The sequence below is a fragment of the Rhinopithecus bieti genome, unplaced genomic scaffold (assembly GCF_001698545.2).
Source record: "Rhinopithecus bieti isolate Rb0 unplaced genomic scaffold, ASM169854v2 scaffold_9919, whole genome shotgun sequence".
NCBI classification, from domain to species: Eukaryota; Metazoa; Chordata; class Mammalia; order Primates; family Cercopithecidae; genus Rhinopithecus; species Rhinopithecus bieti.
This window is the reverse complement of record NW_016806411.1, coordinates 244,181-261,342: the sequence shown is the minus strand read 5'-3', so window position 1 is coordinate 261,342 and position 17,162 is coordinate 244,181. Positions and strand designations below refer to the sequence as shown.

Genomic DNA, 17,162 nt, shown 5'->3' with positions numbered 1-17,162 from the left:
ATCATTTTAAATCCCCTTATCCAGTAATTAGCATTGGTATTCTCCGCCGCTGCAGAATGTTATTTTAATCCCTCAAGCTTTCCGTGGCTTGGGTCTGCCCTGGTTTTGAACATTAGGTTAGGCTACAAAAAGCATCCTGGGTCTCTGGCCCATTTCTTTTTTCTTTTTACAGACGGGGTCTAGCTCTGTTGCTCAGGCCTATCTGGAACTCCTGGGCGTAAGCGAAACTCCACGTGGGCCTCCTGAGTGACTGCGCCGCCACCAAGCCGGCTCCCGCCCTCTCTCTATGCGTGGCTCCGCGGGCTCCATTCTCCACACACTCGTCTGGGGGGCGCCAAGAGCCCCTCACCGGCCAGGCCGCAAACTCAGTAAGTGCACGAGGCTGCGGACCAGTCGGCTGCGCAAGGCAGCCCCGGACACAGCCACGATGCGGCCGCCCGACGCTCCTCTCACCCAGCCGACCGCGCAGCCCCCCTGCCTCTCATAACGCGGAGCCTTTCTGCTTTTTACTATTTCTCAAAGCGGACCTAGGTCCCTGGCTCGAGCCTGAGGGGCTACAAGGCGTCACGAGGGGCGCCATCACCGCGCAAGATCGACAGCTTCCGCTCAAAGCCCTGTGGCCCACGCTTCCGGCCTCGACCCATACGTCATCAACAAACCCCGTGATACCTCGCTCCACCCTCAGGTCCTCCGCCCCAACGGTTCCTTGTCCTGGAAAGTTCCACGTTCCTGCGCACGCGCTCTGCGACGCTTAACGTCCAGACTCCGCCCTCCTCTGGCCACGCCCCTGCCCGTCAAGGGCGCTTCCGCCCCCGTGCCGTACCTATTCTCCACTTCTTCCCGCGGGCAACCTCGCAACAGATCTCTGATTGGCTGACCAGGGAAGCGGACTTCGTGAGGCGGGGGCGACGATAGGCTGGCAGCCGGCCGAGTTCCGCAGAAGGCGATTGGTCGGCGCTGCTGTCCAATCGGCGGCGGGCTGTCGGATTCAAATCGAGATCGTTGGGACTGCGGTCGTTAGTCTCTGGCTAGTCGTTGCTTTGCCTAGACGTGGACGTGTGGACTGCCGCTCCCGCTCTTCGCGCTCTCGCGTTTCATTTTGGGCAGCGCGCCAGCAGGATGGCCCACAAGCAGATCTACTACTCGGACAAGTACTTCGACGAACACTACGAGTACCGGTGGGCGGCTTTCTCAGACCCCAAGTCGGCTCTCTCAGCTGGGGCCCCCGCGGGCGGGGCGACCAAGGCGTAACAGGGTCGGGTGGGGCCCAGGGTCTGGGGGGCGGAGCCCGAGGGCGAGGGCTGGGGTTTGGGGTCGCGGCCACCTGGTGCCCCGCGTAGTCGGCCATGGTTGGGTGCCTGGCGCGCCCGGCCTATTGGGCCTTTGTTCGGTGTGCGCGGAGGGTGAGGGAAGAGCGGCCACGGGGCCGCGTTTGGTGCCCGGGTAGGAACCGGCGCAACTTGGGGGTCCCGGGGTCCTCGGCCACGCGGAGTGACCATCCGGTCACTTTTTTCTCGGCCGTGGCAGAAGTAATTAGGCCGTTCAGTAACTGGTCTCAGTTCCAGTTCTTTGAACCAGTCCAGGAAAACCCGCTTGGTGCCGTCCTTTTCCGTTCGCACCGTGTCACACACTTTCCCTGTTGCTGACGGGGTGATGCAACTTTTACTAGTTTGTGGTTTAGAGTGGTAATTTTCATCTGTTAACAGAGAGGAACACACTTCTCTTTTTCTTGTTTTGAAGTGAGTGGTATAAGAATAAGCTTTGGGGGCGACCCCCCGAAAATGAGCTTGATGGGGATTCGAAAATGTTTACTGGGGGTGGTGATTTGGGCCATTATATATTAGCCGCAGTCATACAATCGAGGGCATTATTAAAGGCGTTTCATTTTAAGGCCGATTAAGAACTTAAGTGGACTTTCGGCATTATTTTCTGCTAGTCTACACTGGCCAAATTTTGGGCTTCGAGGAACTTTTGCGTTTGAGTCCTGAAGCGATGTACCAGAACGTAGCGACTGTAACCGATCAGTAAAATTAGACAAATTTTAAGTGTCCCTATCCCCCAATTAAACTAGACTGGGGGAAAGCGGGTAGGGACATTTAAAATTTGTTGTCCTTCTTGTGTGCGGGACACTTCATTTAGGGCGTGGCTTCAGGGACCAGTTAACCCCTTTTTCTTACTAGGTAGTGACTAGAACGCTACGTTCTGGGATACTACCAAGATTTAGGGGAGATAAAGCCCATGCCATCGTTGGCCAAATTGTGACCTTGTTTTCTGTCTGCTGCCCTTGTAGGTTAGATTTCTACGAATGCTATTTAAGGAAGAAAGAACAGAACAGTGGGTGGTTTCTCTTTTTCTCCCCCTCCCTAGTAGCATGGAAGTCTGTTTTCACATGAGGAATACTGAAGATTTCTATGGGTAGTAATAATTGCACCCTTTTGTATTCCTAGCTAGGAAAATACCATGTTTTTCTGGCTGTAGGTAAATTTCAAGTAGATTGTCTTAACTTTATAGTAGTAACTATACAGTTCTAATCGTGTAATATGCTGGCACAGTGTTCAATTATGTGATGCTAATCAAGAGCCATATTGAGGATATCCGATAATGAATACAATGTAAACCGTAATAACCTTACTAAAACCTGGAGAATTCTGAAACACATCTGGTGCCAAGTGTTTAGGATAAGGATTTAAGAGTTGGTACAAGTTTCTTTTAGGGCATAATATTGAAAGTAAGTGAAGCTATTTCTCAGACTTCTTTCTGATGGCAGTAGGTCCATTTTTTAGTTTTAATACACTCAAATGATTTGTGTGTGGTAATGAAGAAAGTTTACATATCTGAAGTGATTTATTTTAATCCAATAAAAATTAGAGCTGGCATTAATTGGCCAAGGCTGGTATTAACCTTTATGAAATAGGACAGTAATTTCCACAGATAATTTTAAAGGGGAAACTAGTGATAATATACCGCTAAGGCATGAGTCTAGGGTGGTTTGTATTAATATGTAATGGTGCAGCATGCAATGTAAACTTCAAAGGCTAGTATATATTTTTCCCAGTGTGCAGTTATCTGTATCTTTCTTTGATTTTTCTTAATTGCAAACTTAATTTCCTAGTCCTTTTACGTGAAGGTCTTAATGTTTCTAAGGGCATAACAGTGGGTGCCCCCACCCCCACATCATGGTAGTCTGTTTTCACAGGAGAAAAACTGGTAGTTTCTCTGGGCAGGTTTACAAATTAGTAATACTTGCACTATTTTGCTCTTCAACTGAAATAAACGTTAGATTTTGGAAAAATTTTCCTGATGTGTAGTTTGAAAACTCTGTGGCAAAATATAGGTAGACTCCTCATGTAGGCTTGATGCTACTTAAACAGTTTTCCTTTATAAAGAAACCCTGATGGAGGAGAGCCTGTTTCCGTGTTTATGGAGAAGGGTGGTAACTTCTATCTAAATAACTTGTTGGTAGATTCATGTACTCTGTAAATTTGAAAGACAAAAGGTACAAAAGCACTACATCTCTCTTTGAGAATAATCAACAATATAGAAGATAGAAATAAGGTAACAGATTATTTGTAGAGGCTTAAAAGTTAGATGTTAAAGCAGCATTTAAAGAATGTGGGTGATAACTGGTAAGAATTACAAATAACACCATATAGTTCACTGGAATTGGTGAAAACTCTGCAAATTATGGTAGTAAGCTATGACTTGGTGGCCTTAAGGCAATCTAGCAACATAATAGAATTTTTCTGAGGCTCACTTTGCCCTGCAAGTAAATTGGTACTTAACCAACCAGACTAAAATTTAAGTTGATGACAGCTGGGTGCTTATAATGGGTTAGGGGTTCAGTTTACTGCGTCTCAGAAAGTGACAAGATTGCACCTCATTCATTCCCATCCAACTGACTCACAGACATATCTTACACTGGTTAAAAATTTGGGTTGGTGGTTATGGATGGTTCAGTATAAAACTAACACGGTGAAACCCCGTCTCTACTAAAAATACAAAAAAACTAGCCGGGCGAGGTGGTGGGCGCCTGTAGTCCCAGCTACCCGGGAGGCTGAGGCAGGAGAATGGCGTGAACCCGGGAGGCGGAGCTTGCAGTGAGCTGAGATCCGGCCACAGCACTCCAGCCTGGGCAGCAGAGCAAGACTCCGTCTCAAAAAAAAAAAAAAAAAAAACTGTTGCTACTACTGGAGATGGTAAATATGGGGCTGAGAATTGTGACTTCTTATAAAATCCTTTTTATGGTAATTGAGTAAAAATTCTTACTCAATTTGGGAAAGGAGATTTGTCTGGCAAATCTTTGACAGAATGCTTTGGGATACTCTTAATGATACAGATTTGTTTTTGAGAACTCGTACAGTTTAACTTTGAAGGTTATTCCATGCTTGCCTAAGAAACTGAACAATGTAAGTTTTGGATATAGGTCAGTAAGTTAACTGGAAAACTGTGAGGTTGCACACAATGTGTATGTGCACTTAGTGGTTTTCTGTTTTTAATTCTGAAGACAGTATTTGAAGTATAAAGCAACTTCTGGACCATACAAGGACTGGTAGTTACTACAAAGCTAGTGTTGGGAAGAGGAAACCCAAATTAACTGTAACTTACACTTTTTCCTTACATAAAAGTCTACTAAATCTGGGACATGGATAACAGCTCTACAGTCAGGAAGTAGGCTGGGCCCTTACCTCTTGTTGCTTTACAGTTCTCAATTTACTGTTGCTTCTGTGGTCCTAGACTCCTGCTCTGGCTCCCTGATCGTATTCATGTACATTGAACAAGAAGGAGAAAAAGAAGAGTTCAGCATGTTCTTTCCCTTTGAGCAAACTTTTCATAATAAGTTACACATTTTCTTATATCTTGTTGGCTTATGATTTGGAGGCTGGTTAATCATATGCTCAACTTCTATTTTGGGGTTCTATTCCTGAAGAAGATTAAGGCAACTGGTAAGCATTCTCTGGTAAGAGAAAAAGATGAATCCTAAGGAAAATGCCTTCTGCTTTTGGATTGCGCACTCTTAGCTCCCTAATTTGAATATAGGCCATCACATCAGAATTAAAGGTAGTAGAGTGTAATTCTCAATATTAAAGCAACAGAGTTGCTAAAGGTACATGTATAAAGCGACAGTTGTAGAAAAGGCACTGGACTAATACTTGGCTGTATCTTTTAACAGGCATGTTATGTTACCCAGAGAACTTTCCAAACAAGTACCTAAAACTCATCTGATGTCTGAAGAGGAGTGGAGGAGACTTGGTGTCCAACAGAGTCTAGGCTGGGTTCATTACATGATTCATGAGCCAGGTAAGCTTTGCTATATTATAGTAGAGCAGTAATTGTTGAAATATTGGTGGTTATGGTTGTCAAAATTTTAAAAATATTGACATCAACTGATATCTCAAAGTAACTCTTCTGATAAGTTAGTTTTTTTAAATGACTTATTTCTTGACCCTGGAGAGAGATCCAATTTTATGGTAAAATAAAATACCACAGGAGTGAAAGTAACACATTATTCTACTTGGAAAATAATGTAAGAACTAAAAAAAGATATTTTAAAATCTGTATCGTTAACAGTATCCCAAAGCATTTTACCATAAACATATCCTAAGACAAGTGTTCTTTTCTGTGTGGAAATTGATTTAATTTAAAGTGATTCACTCTTCAGCCCTCTTAAAGGATTATCTACCACATGAAGTTTAAATGAGGTAATAGCATATGAACTCAAATATGCTTATGGGTATCTTATGCTATTATGTGGTATTAACAAAAAGTTGTTCGGGTATTAAATAGTAAACTCTACTTAAACTTTTTGAGTTTTCAAAACTAAAACAATGTGGGTTAAATTCTATTTTTGGGTTATCAGTAAATCTAACTTACAGCATTTATAATGTTTTGAACAAAATTTGAAGACATATCATAGAAGTTGAAGTAGGTGGAACTAAAACTATTGTGCTTTCTACTCTGCTGTTAAAGAAAAACATTGCATTGAAAACTCTGAAAGAACTCATCGCTTTCTTGGGATTGAGATATGTAATCCTGTTAGAATTCAGTCCAGATAATATAAAAGCAACTGAATAAGTGTAGATTTCTGTGCCCCACCTATTGAAACAGAATCTGTGGGGATGAGCATTAGTATGAGATCCTGTAGGTGATTTGAAAGAGGTGTTTTTCCCTATAAAGAGGTAATCTTTTTACTTTTAATCTATTTACTGTAGATAGTAACTTTGAAGTAAAATTCATTTTAGATACCTCAAACCAGTTAATAGTGGACTCAGTTTATTTTATTCTGGCTTATTTGAGAATGATTTTGAATTTCTGATGAGTATATGAAAACCATATTAAAATGATTCAAAACATTTTCTTTCCACAGAACCACATATTCTTCTCTTTAGACGACCTCTTCCAAAAGATCAACAAAAATGAAGTTTATCTGGGGATCATCACATCTTTTTCAAATTTAATGTATTTGTGTATATAAGGTAGTATTCAGTGAATACTTGAGAAATGTACAAATCTTTCATCCATACCTGTGCATGAGCTGTATTCTTCACAGCAACAGAGCTCAGTTAAATGCAACTGCAAGTAGGTTACTGTAAGATGTTTAAAAGTTCTTCCAGTCAGTTTTTCTCTTAAGTGCCTGTTTGACTTTACCTGTTACTTTTGTTCAATAAAGTTTGTATGTTGCATTTATCACTTTCAAGTTTTTGAGGTATATTTTCTTACAGTTAATTTGTGACTATTGAAATTGATTTCAGTGTTACAGTTTTAGCTCTGAGGAAGTTAACTTACCTTAAAGATCATGTTAAATGAGTTTAAAACAGCGTGGTATGATCTGGATACCATTTAATTCACTTAATGAAGAAATTAAGAACCAGGGATATGTTTAAAGCCAAAGTAGATTTTACCTCTTGAATTCCTAGAGAATTGGCTAGAACAGGAAAGCCCAAATTAATACTATCTGGGCTACTTCACTGTCACTGGCCACTAGTGGTCTTGGGAGAAACCTCTTTTTTATCCTCGTCTACATTTCCAAGGTAGGGATAATGCTTCCTATAAAGTAACACCAGATTTTTAAAGGTTCAAAAACACTGTGTCAAACACCTTTGCCTTTTAACTTCTAGGAAAGTGTTTTCGGAGTTAGATGCAGATATAGGCTGTTCAATTAATTGCTATGCTATAGAAACAAATAAGCAGCCAGCACACATCAGGTCCCTTGGTTAAAAAAGGGTGTCTTGACACATGAGCACAATGAATTTTGAAGGTTGTGATTAGCAGCAACCTAGAATCTACTTCCCCCACCTCACTGCCACCACCACAGGATGTGTCCCGGGTAACCAACAGAAATGACAAAATTAAACTTCATTACACTTTCGGGTAGACCCAATAGTGCTGAAAGAAAGGTGACAGCTACCCCTCAACTTCCAGCATAAATTCTTGCTGGACCAGACCCTAAGGTTCACTTCTGCTAGAAGCTGTGTAGTGAACTGAGACCTGGACAGAAATCTGAAAAAACGAACTGCACCTGTCTCACTTGCTTGAAATACTTGGTATTCAATGGTAGAGTTAATAAAAGTGTCCAAGGGACAGAGGAAACCTACAATTTGCCTCAACCTAATCCCCATTCCTCAAATGGCCTATTTTGCTGACATTTTCTGTCCCTTAAACCCACTTGCACTTTCCTCCAAGCCTTTTTGAGTGAGGGAAGTTCCTCCTCAATCTATTGAAATCCACTGCATTCTTCCCTGTACTTTCGGTCAACCTCCTATCCCTGCTGCACCTTATACATTTCTCACAGTATTTAACGAATTTGCTCTGTGTAGAACTGTTTTTTCCTCGTGAAAATTATACTATTCTATCTCTTGACCATGTCTTAGCACTTTTTTTAATTTTCGAAAGAAACCGAGCGGCGATTTAAATTATTTTCTGTGGCTACTTACAAACTTAACGTTTCTGGAAATTTAGGATACCAATAGAGTCTTGTAGGCTTTCTAGGTTTGTAGGATCTACAGGGTATGCAATTCCTATAAGTCACCAATCTTGAGGGAATTTTAGGGAAAGGCAGTGGCGGGGGTGGGAGTAATGGCGGCCTCCTCAGTTTCCTTATTAGTAAATCTTCCTCCTCTTCAGGTGACTGCTAAAAGGTCACCTCAGCGAGAGGCCTTTCCGGACTAGCCCATCCCGTCCTAACGCTAAACTCTTGAGGCCCAGGGGACAAGAGTAAATCACGGCCTCTCAGTTTCTAGTCGCTGCTGCCTTGGTGGAGACTATCTCGAAAATCCCAGCAATAAAAGGTAGATCTGAGACTCCCGTAAGCTACGATGAGTCCCCAGCCCAGAAGACTCGCGGATCCACAATTCCCGCAAGCTCCCCACAGCCCTCCACGTGCAGCCCGCGCAGGTCCAGTGCCGCTGCCGCCACGTACTTCCGGCCGGAAGGAAGGGGAGGCTCTGTCGCTTTTCTGTGACGCACTTCCTGGCGTCGCCTGCGAGGGCGGAAACGCTTTGTCTGTCAGGCTAGCCGACAGCCGGCTGCTGGTCTCCCTGACGCGGCCTCCTCCGCGCCTCACGCCATGGCGTCGGAGGGGCCGCGGGAGCCCGAAAGCGAGGTAAGGGCCGCCAGGCCGACAGGGACTCTCTCGGCAGCCTCAGCCCGTCGGCCTGCCTCGCACTGGGGCCTCGGTTGGGCGGTGACTGGGCTGGTCCAGCGGGCGTGGGTCGGATGCTGTTGACGGCACGGGAGCGCCCTACCGGGTGGCCGCGATCTTCGCGCCCCGCCCAGGGTCCGCCTTGGGGTGGCGGTCAGCGGCCGCAGACCCCGCCCACAGTTAGCGCCGCGTCTACGGTGCGATGTCACCAAGCGCAGTGACTGCGGTACAGCCCCGCGCTCCCCGCAGTCGGGGCGGGGGGACTCTGGCGAGCTTCCCGCGCTCTTGGGAATGGATAGATTGTTTTAAAGGACCCTGCGTTTTTCTGAACGTCGTTCTCCGGTCTGCGTACTCAGCATTACCACTAGAAGGCGCCCTGGCGATCGCATGCATTATTTTCAGACCCATAAAATTCTCGGTGAAAGTCAATGTCTTACGAAGTAACTAAAAACTAAAGAAATAAGTCTATTGAATTCAAATTTCAAAGGCTCGTGGTGATAATATTTTCTGGCAAAGCAAGGTTTGGTATTTCAATAAAGCAAGACTTAGGGATTCATGAGTAAAATGCATATGCTTTTGTGTAACTTTTTCAAGAAAATGTAATGGAAATAAACGTCTGCAGTGTGTTTTGGGTGCTGTAGTTAAACATTCCACGTGTATATTTGACTGCAGTAGTTGTACTGTGTGCCTTTTACAGTTCTGTTATTTCTAAGTGAATCTCTGGTAAAACACCCTTATTCCAAGGTTAAAATTGCGGAAACGTTATCAGATGTGATCTTAACTATAACCTGGGTTAAATTTTATTTCCACTTGAATTGGTTGTCCTTATTTTTCAGTCTTAATGTTTGTGGACTACTACCTTTTCTAACAAAAAAAGCATCGGGGAGAAGTCGTTAGCAAGCAGGTGCTTGTCTTTACGAGGCAGAAGTGTTTAAACAACCTCGAGAACATTTCTGGGGCTATTAGGAACACCTCTTGGGTTTCTTGTTTGTTTACACTTGCTTGATCTCTGAATGTTTGTAGCCAAAACCTCATTTGTTTCCTCAGGGCATCAAGTTATCAGCAGATGTCAAACCATTTGTCCCCAGATTTGCCGGGCTCAATGTGGCATGGTTAGAGTCCTCAGAAGCATGTGTCTTCCCCAGCTCTGCAGCCACATACTATCCGTTTGTTCAGGAACCACCAGTGACCGAGTATGTATCTTTCTAAATGTCTTGCCTAGGGACTTGCTTTTTGGATTTAATGGTGATTAGACTTTCAAATACTCGGTAGTTACTGCTCTAAAGTTCTGCAGATGGCAGAGAATGCTCTTCAGTCAAGAAGAGTCTGAGCCAGTAGCACAACTTAACTGTATACTGTGCCAAAAAACAGAAGCTTTAACTCCCCTTTTTTTCCTTCGTATTCATTGTTATTTTTGGCAAAGAGGTGATAGAGACTACATTGCATTTGTTAGTAAGAAATGCAGTTTCAGGCCAGGCGCTGTGACTCACATCTGTAATCCTAGCACTTTGAGAGGCTGAGGCGGGTGGATCAATCACCTTAGGTCAGGAGTTCAAGACCAGCCTGGCCAATATGGTGAAACCCTGTCTCCACAAAAATACAAAAATTAGCCAGGTGTGGTGGCGGACACCTATAATCCCAGCTATTCGGGAGACTGGGACAGGAGTATCCCTTGAATGCAGGAGGCAGAGGTTGCAGTGGGTCGAGATCGCACCACTACACTCAAACCTTGTTGACAGAGCAAGGCTCTGTCTAAAACAAAACAAAACAAAAATCCCGTTTCAAGGTTCATTTGTTCATATGGTTTAAAAATATATCATGTGTCTAATGGAAGATGAAATGTGGAAGGAAGGGCACAGGAAGGACCAAATAAACATACTCCTCATTTTTAAGGTTAACGTTTTAAAATCTTGTTCAGGGAAGGGGAGGGGACTAGCAACCATAGCTGCCTCTGTGTGGATATTTTGGAAATTGTTGACTTTTGCTTTCCACCATTTTACTTTATATCTGTTATATGGAAATGAATTTTACACATTTCAGGTTTAAGTTCTTCTAAATTTGAGTTGAAAGAAGGCTTACATTTTTCCTTACATTTTCTTTTCATTCTCAAGATTCATTCTCTAGGTATTTACAAAAGGCTTCCTCTTGTAGCTGAATTTAGACAAAAAACATATTAATCTTTCACATAATTGTGTAGATTTATTTGTAGATCTATTTTTAAGATTTGCATCAGGTGTAGTTTTAATCTAAGAATCCTTGTGCTTTATTCTTCTTTGATATGATTCAAACTTGTTTCCTTTTATTTGTGCCTGCATGGTGTGATTGAAAATAGTTTGTACTGTATATAAATTCTAGAATTATATTTGCAAGAATGAGAATTATAATGAATGAGAAAATCATTGAGTTGTCTGGTGTATTTAGGAAATACTGAAAGTTGTGTTTTTTTGACAAAAGTTGAAACACTACCTTTATGTGCTGGAATTTGGTCTTTGGTAGGAATACCTTATTTTTCCACTGCATTTCATCCATTAGAAAGGGGAGTTTGGCATGGGTCTCACCTGAGTTGTTCCCTACCTTGAGTGTCTCACATAACAAAATACAAAAATATATGTCAGTGACAATAGCTCAAAACCATCTGCTAGGTGGTATTCCAGTTACTCAAAATTGTAGTGGAAAACATTCACATGGCTGAAGCAACATTTTGGCAGTAACGTGAGTGGAGACTAATCAGAGACTCAAGAATGGGCAGTGCTGAATTTAAAAATTAGTTTTCTTGGCCGGGCGTGGTGGCTCACGCCAGTAATCCCAGCACTTTGGGAGGCCGAGGCAGTTGGATCACGAGGTCAGGAGTTCAAGACCAGCCTGGCCAAGATGGTGAAATGCCATCTCTACTACAAAAATACAAAAATTAGCCAGTTGTGGTGGCAGGCACCTGTAATCCCAGTTACTCGGAAGGCTGAGGCAGAGAATTGCTTGAACCTGAGAGATGGAGGTTGCAGTGAGCCGAGACTATGCCACTGCACTCCAGCTTGGGAAACAGAGCATGACTCTGTCTCAAAAAAAAAAAAAAGTTTTCTTAACTCTCTTATCTTTTTTTTTTTTTTTTTTTTTTTTTTTTTAGCTTTGATTTATGACCAAGGAAAAGTATTCGTGCCTGGCAAGAGAACAAGGATAAGGAAGGCATTAAGTTGAGGAGGAAGAGTTAGAAAGGAAAAGAGACTTTAAAGTGGGCATGAAATAATGAGACTTCACACAGTTGAGAATTGATTATCTGGGCAATTCTAATGTATAAAAATTGCATTGCTATAGTCAAGATTACATGTAAATGGAGATCTCTTGCTGCTGTGACAAAAGGGATAGAAGTTTCTGAAACAACTATTTCCTTTTTTTTTTTAACTTATTCAACTACATAGCATCCTAAGTCATCTTTGTATGTCCCCTTCCCTCATCTTTCCTTAAAGAAGGTATCGTAACCTTTTCCAGAATCTGTCCTCCAGTACCTTTCACAGTGCACTCAAGGATACTCATTTATTTGTTTGGAATTAATTATTGAAAGTCTTCCATAGTTTTGAAGTGATGGAGATGAAAATGAACATACCAGACTCTTCCATATTTATGTTATAGGACAAGACAAAGAAAGTAGAAGTAGTCTGACAGATAACATTTGCCATGTTTGGAAAATATTGATTATTTACTGATGTAATAATCAAATTTGCCTATGCAAACAAGTTTGTTCCAAGTAATGTCTGTTGTCATAGTATATCCTTTGTGACAAGTCCTGTGTAACCCATGTATGAGGATGTGTGCCTTTTGCTTGGGTATTATTGTATACTTTCACTTCTTTCATGGTTACCACAATCCATGAGGTGGCAGGCAGATGTAATGTTATTTTTGCACATGGGAAACTGAAGCTAGAAATGTTTGTTCATACTGATTCAAATAGGTGGCACCAGAACCAGAATTAACGTGCTATTCTCCAAAACTGCTACCACTGTTGACAAGAGGTAGTTGAGCATTTTCACCATCTGTCAATATACTGTGAAAATTTTAGCACCAAATGATGCTTTTGAGTTAAAGCAGATCAGCTATGAGAAGAACTAGTGGTATACAACATCTGTGGGTGTTGTAAGCAGAAAGATAAGAGGTTCTGACTCAGAATGTGTCTGATGGGTGACATGAGGAGGGTGCAGAGGAGACTGCACCAGGGAAAAAGACACAGAGAGCCTTGGAGGGCAGGTGAGAGCCAGGCAAGCAAAGTCCAGGCCAGGGAGCTTTTCAAGTCATGTGATGGTCAAGCCAGACCCAACGGGTGCCTGGAGGAAGAGGCAAGAAGGAGGTCCTGGGAGACCTGGAAGCCATTGATAGGAAACGGGCAAAGGGAAGTGGAGCCAGGAGACCAGCAGGTATTGCACAGGTACCCAGACATTTTGATTTTATTGCGGATGGGGCAGCGTAGGACAGTGAATGAGAAACAGGTGTGTTACTGTGGGTTTAGGGTCATCTGGACCACTCCTGGCATCTGGAATTTCCCAGATATGCCATTTGAAGCCACACCAGATGCTGTGAGTTACTGCTTTGATATTTTGTATTTTGTGTTGTTTTCTGCATGTAATTGTGTTTGCACTGGATGGAAATGGAAAATACCAACTTTCCAGAGGAGGAAGGACCAGTGAGGGGACAGAAACCCAAATGACTTATTCAGAATGGAAAACTGGATTGTAATTGAGCTAGGACCCCAACCAAGGTCTGCTGACTCCTGGCTGAAAATTTCCTGGATGACAGCAGTTGTCAAAACCAATGGACCCTGTCCCTGCTTTCCTTTTTAGCTACATTTCATTTATCTGTTCATGTATCTATTTGTTGGACTTGGGAATAGTCTTTTTCACATTTTTTTTTCTGTCAACCCATCTTCTTTTATGAAGAACAGATTATCTACCTTCCCTGACACTTGCCCCCCACTAGCTTTTCTGAACTACAAACAACATACAGCACAGAATTCACAGGAACATGTAGGCAGTGGGATGAGGCTTTGAGCCTCTTTTCTACAAAGAGCTAGTCCTCAGTGCTGTATGTTTGGAGCAGTGCTAGGCCAGTTGTTTTGTGGGACAGACAAAGGTCAGTAAAAAGGGTTTTATTTGATTTTTAATTGGGAATATTTCATGTTAAAGTTACTTACCTGTAAGTAAAAGATCTTAGAAAATCTAAGTTAACATATCATGAAATAGTACACAGTGAGATGAGGTAATATATGATAAAGTTCTGGATAGAAGTGAAAGCAATAAATATTATTACATTATAGGTAGAGCCTGTAGTCTTCCTTTCTTATTCAGTATAGTTTCTTACTTGCAGCGCATTAGAAATATGATTTCTAGTAAACAGTGCTTATGCTCATAGCTCCTGACCGCGTAACAGTTTGAAGGTCTTACAGGGTGTTTCATGATTAGGTTTGGATTTTTCTGCCTTTCAGTGTACTGGTACATTTTGGAATAGCTCTGGAAATTAACAGAAACATTTGCTGGAATGAGGAGGTCACTATTTATATTTTAAATCAGTTGGTTAGCATTTTGTCATTGTATCAGCTTTCATGGGAAAAAGGTTGAAACCTGTAGCATTGTATCAAATTGGCTAAAAAAGAAAAATGAGTGTTAAATTATATTTTGGTTCAGTCTAGCAGCTTGGGATAAATTGAGGCAATAGCAACTTTCAAAGCTGGCATCCATCTTGTTAGTAAAGTGTGTAGTTTCCATCCACGGTGCCATGCAGTGTCTCCTTTGCACTCTCGCCCTGACAGTCAGCAAAGCGCAGGGTGTCATGGTGGGTTTGGAGCAGGGAAGGGCTGGAGAAAACCATTTGCAGGAGGCCTGATGAAGGTATTGCAGGCTATTGCGTCCCCCCTCAGCGAGAGAATGGTCTTTTGGGGCATTTTGGCCAGGGTTGCTGGAAGGGCTTTCCCAAATACTTGGCAGCAGCTGAGTGAAAAGCTGCTGGAGCATCTTCTGGCCCTGTTGATGTTTCTTATGGACTTCCAGCTCGTTAGTGACAAAAATAGAGTCAACCTGTTTCTTTGTAGGAAAGAAACACTCAGATTTTATTTGGCTTTTAATTAAGCATATTTCAAGGCTAGAGTGAATGGTCTCAAAAATATTAAATGTTAAGTTTGAATTAGTTTATTACAGAAAAGCTTCTTGGTTTGCAGTATGAAATCTGCAACTAAAGTTTACACTTTTTACTTAGGCAGAAAATATATACTGAAGACATGGCCTTTGGAGCTTCAGCTTTTCCACCTCAGTATTTATCTTCTGAGATAACTCTTCATCCATATGCCTATTCTCCTTATACCCTTGACTCCACACAGAATGTTTACTCAGTGCCTGGCTCCCAGTATCATTATAACCAACCCAGTTGTTACCGAAGTTTTCAAACAGTGAAGCATCGAAATGAGAACGTGTGCCCTCTCCCACAAGAAATGAAAGCTCTGTTTAAGGTGAGTAATGATGTCGTTTTGTTGTGTCGTTTAGTTGGTTGCTTTAATGCTTAAAATGTAAAGAAATGGTAAATTTGTACATCATATTTAAGCACTGTGTATTTTTTTGTATTTAACCTTTTAAAAAATGATTGAATTATGAATACTTAATATTTTGGTACTTTAAACTTTTATAGTGGTGGTTTTATTTCATGTTGCTTTTTAATCTTTCCTGCAGAAAAAAACCTATGATGAGAAAAAAACGTATGATCAGCAAAAGTTTCACAGTGAAAGAACTGATGCAACTATATCATCTGAGATAAAATCAGCTAGAGGTTCACATCATTTGTCCATTTATGCTGAGAATAGTTTGAAATCAGGTAAAAATAACCAACTATGTAGTATAATGCCAGCCTACCCTATGTGCCCCAGAGACATTCCTGCTATGTATACAGCTATTTCTGTGGGCTTGTTCATTATGACTGTTCCAAGAAATGAGAACTGGGCCTGACACAGCTTAGGGCGTCCGACTTCCTAAGCAATTCTAGAGGTCTTTCTTCCCAGGGATGGGATAATTATTTGATACCTGTTGCATTGTGGGATCTTAAGTGCCTATAATTTGTATTATTTGGTATATACATTTTTCTCTTTTCATTGACTTCACTGATAAACCATCTGGTACAAGGGATGTTTTAACTATTAACTGTAATAACTCTGGTCTTATTAAATGAGGGGCTTCATGAAGCTGCAGCCTACCTTATCCATTGCATTTCAGGAGAAAGATGTGAAGAGGTTATGCAGTTTATGCTACCTGCTTCCCTCTAGTTTATTCCAGCAAACTGAAAGATGGAAAGTTTACTAGCACAGAAAATTCGTTAGAGTCCCTTTAAATTTGCAATACTCTAAAATGTATATTAAGAAAAATTAAAATGCCCAGCTGCACAGTCAGGTTAAGGTAACTATTTCATCAGCCTTAGCATTACAGTTATACCTCACTTACTGATGGGGACACATTCTGAGAAGTGTGCCCTTAGGTGATTTCGTCATTGTAGGAGCATTTAGAATGTACTTACACAGAGCTAGATGGTATAGCCAACTACCTAGCTAGGCTATATGATATAGCCTATTGTTCCTAGGTTATAAACCTTTATACCATATTACTGTACTGAATACTGTAGGCAGCGGTAACATAGTGGTAAGTATTTGTGTACCAAAATATAGAAAAGGTACAGTAAAAATATAGTAAAAAGATACAAAATATTTTACCTGTATAGGGCACTTACTGTGGATGGAGCTGGCAGAACTGGAAGTTGCTCTGGGTGATTCAGTGAGTGAGTGGTGTGTGAATGTGAAGGCCTAGGGCATTACTGTACACTATTGTAGACTTTCTAAACATTATACACTTAGGCTACATGAAATTTATAAAAGTATTTTTTTCAGTAAGTAATCTTAGCTTATTATAACTTTTTTACTTTATAAATTTTTAATTTTTTTAACTTTCTGACTCTTGTAGTAATACTTACCTTTTGTAATAAAACACAAACGTGCAGAAAACCAAAATATTTGGCTTGGACAAAAAATTCTTTCTTTACATCCTTATTCTATTAGCTTTTTTCTATTGAATTTTTTTTTTTAAACTTTCTACACTTTTTAATTAAAAACGAAGACACAACCACACGCATTAGCCTAGGCGTGTACAGGGTCAGGATCATCTGTATCACTGTCTTCCACCTCCACATCTCGTCCCACTGGAAGGTCTTCAGGGACAGTAACATGCATGGAGCTGTCATCTCCTGTGATAACAATGCCTTGTTCTGGAATCCCTCCTGAGGCACCTGCTTGAAGCTGCTTTATACTTAACTTTTTCTTTTGTCATTTTGGGGTTTTTCTGAGACATAGTCCCACTGTGTTACACAGGCTGGAGTGCAGTGGCGCTATCTTGGCTCGCTCACTCCAACCTCTGCCTCTCAAGTTCAAGCAATTCTTGTGCCTCAGCCTCCCAAGTAGCTAGGGGGCATGTGCCTCCACACCCAGCTAATTTTTGTATTTTCTTTTTTTTTT

The 17,162-nt window shown here is 41.7% G+C and overlaps 2 protein-coding genes across 7 annotated transcripts in view; both read left to right on the top strand.

Moving 5' to 3' along the window:
- Positions 1-865: 865 nt before the first annotated feature.
- CKS2 (CDC28 protein kinase regulatory subunit 2) lies at positions 866-6,687 on the top strand. The gene is made up of 3 exons (XM_017876174.1): positions 866-1,178; positions 5,171-5,298; positions 6,365-6,687. The coding sequence occupies exons 1-3, from the start codon at positions 1,120-1,122 to the stop codon at positions 6,415-6,417; spliced, it is 240 nt and encodes a 79-aa protein (XP_017731663.1). The 5' UTR covers positions 866-1,119; the 3' UTR covers positions 6,418-6,687.
- Positions 6,688-8,458: 1,771 nt separating this feature from the next.
- SECISBP2 (SECIS binding protein 2) overlaps positions 8,459-17,162 on the top strand; it is a 44,421-nt gene continuing 35,717 nt past the window's right edge. For 4 of the 6 annotated variants that reach the window (XM_017876167.1, XM_017876171.1, XM_017876170.1 and 1 more), the window contains exons 1-4: positions 8,459-8,599; positions 9,686-9,831; positions 14,873-15,122; positions 15,340-15,481. In XM_017876167.1, coding sequence (XP_017731656.1) covers positions 8,564-8,599; positions 9,686-9,831; positions 14,873-15,122; positions 15,340-15,481 — 574 coding nt within the window. In that variant the 5' untranslated portion in view covers positions 8,459-8,563. The remainder of the gene's footprint in view (positions 8,600-9,685; positions 9,832-14,872; positions 15,123-15,339; positions 15,482-17,162) is intronic. The other 2 variants (XM_017876173.1, XM_017876172.1) reach the window with 2 other exon arrangements.

Excerpts from the sequence above, each read along its gene's own strand:
- CKS2 (XM_017876174.1), top strand. The coding sequence starts at position 1,120 with ATGGCCCACAAGCAGATCTACTACTCGGACAAGTACTTCGACGAACAC. Across the intron at positions 1,179-5,170 it reads GACGAACACTACGAGTACCG|GCATGTTATGTTACCCAGAG; the intron begins GTGGGCGGCTTT and ends ATCTTTTAACAG. Across the intron at positions 5,299-6,364 it reads TTACATGATTCATGAGCCAG|AACCACATATTCTTCTCTTT; the intron begins GTAAGCTTTGCT and ends TTCTTTCCACAG.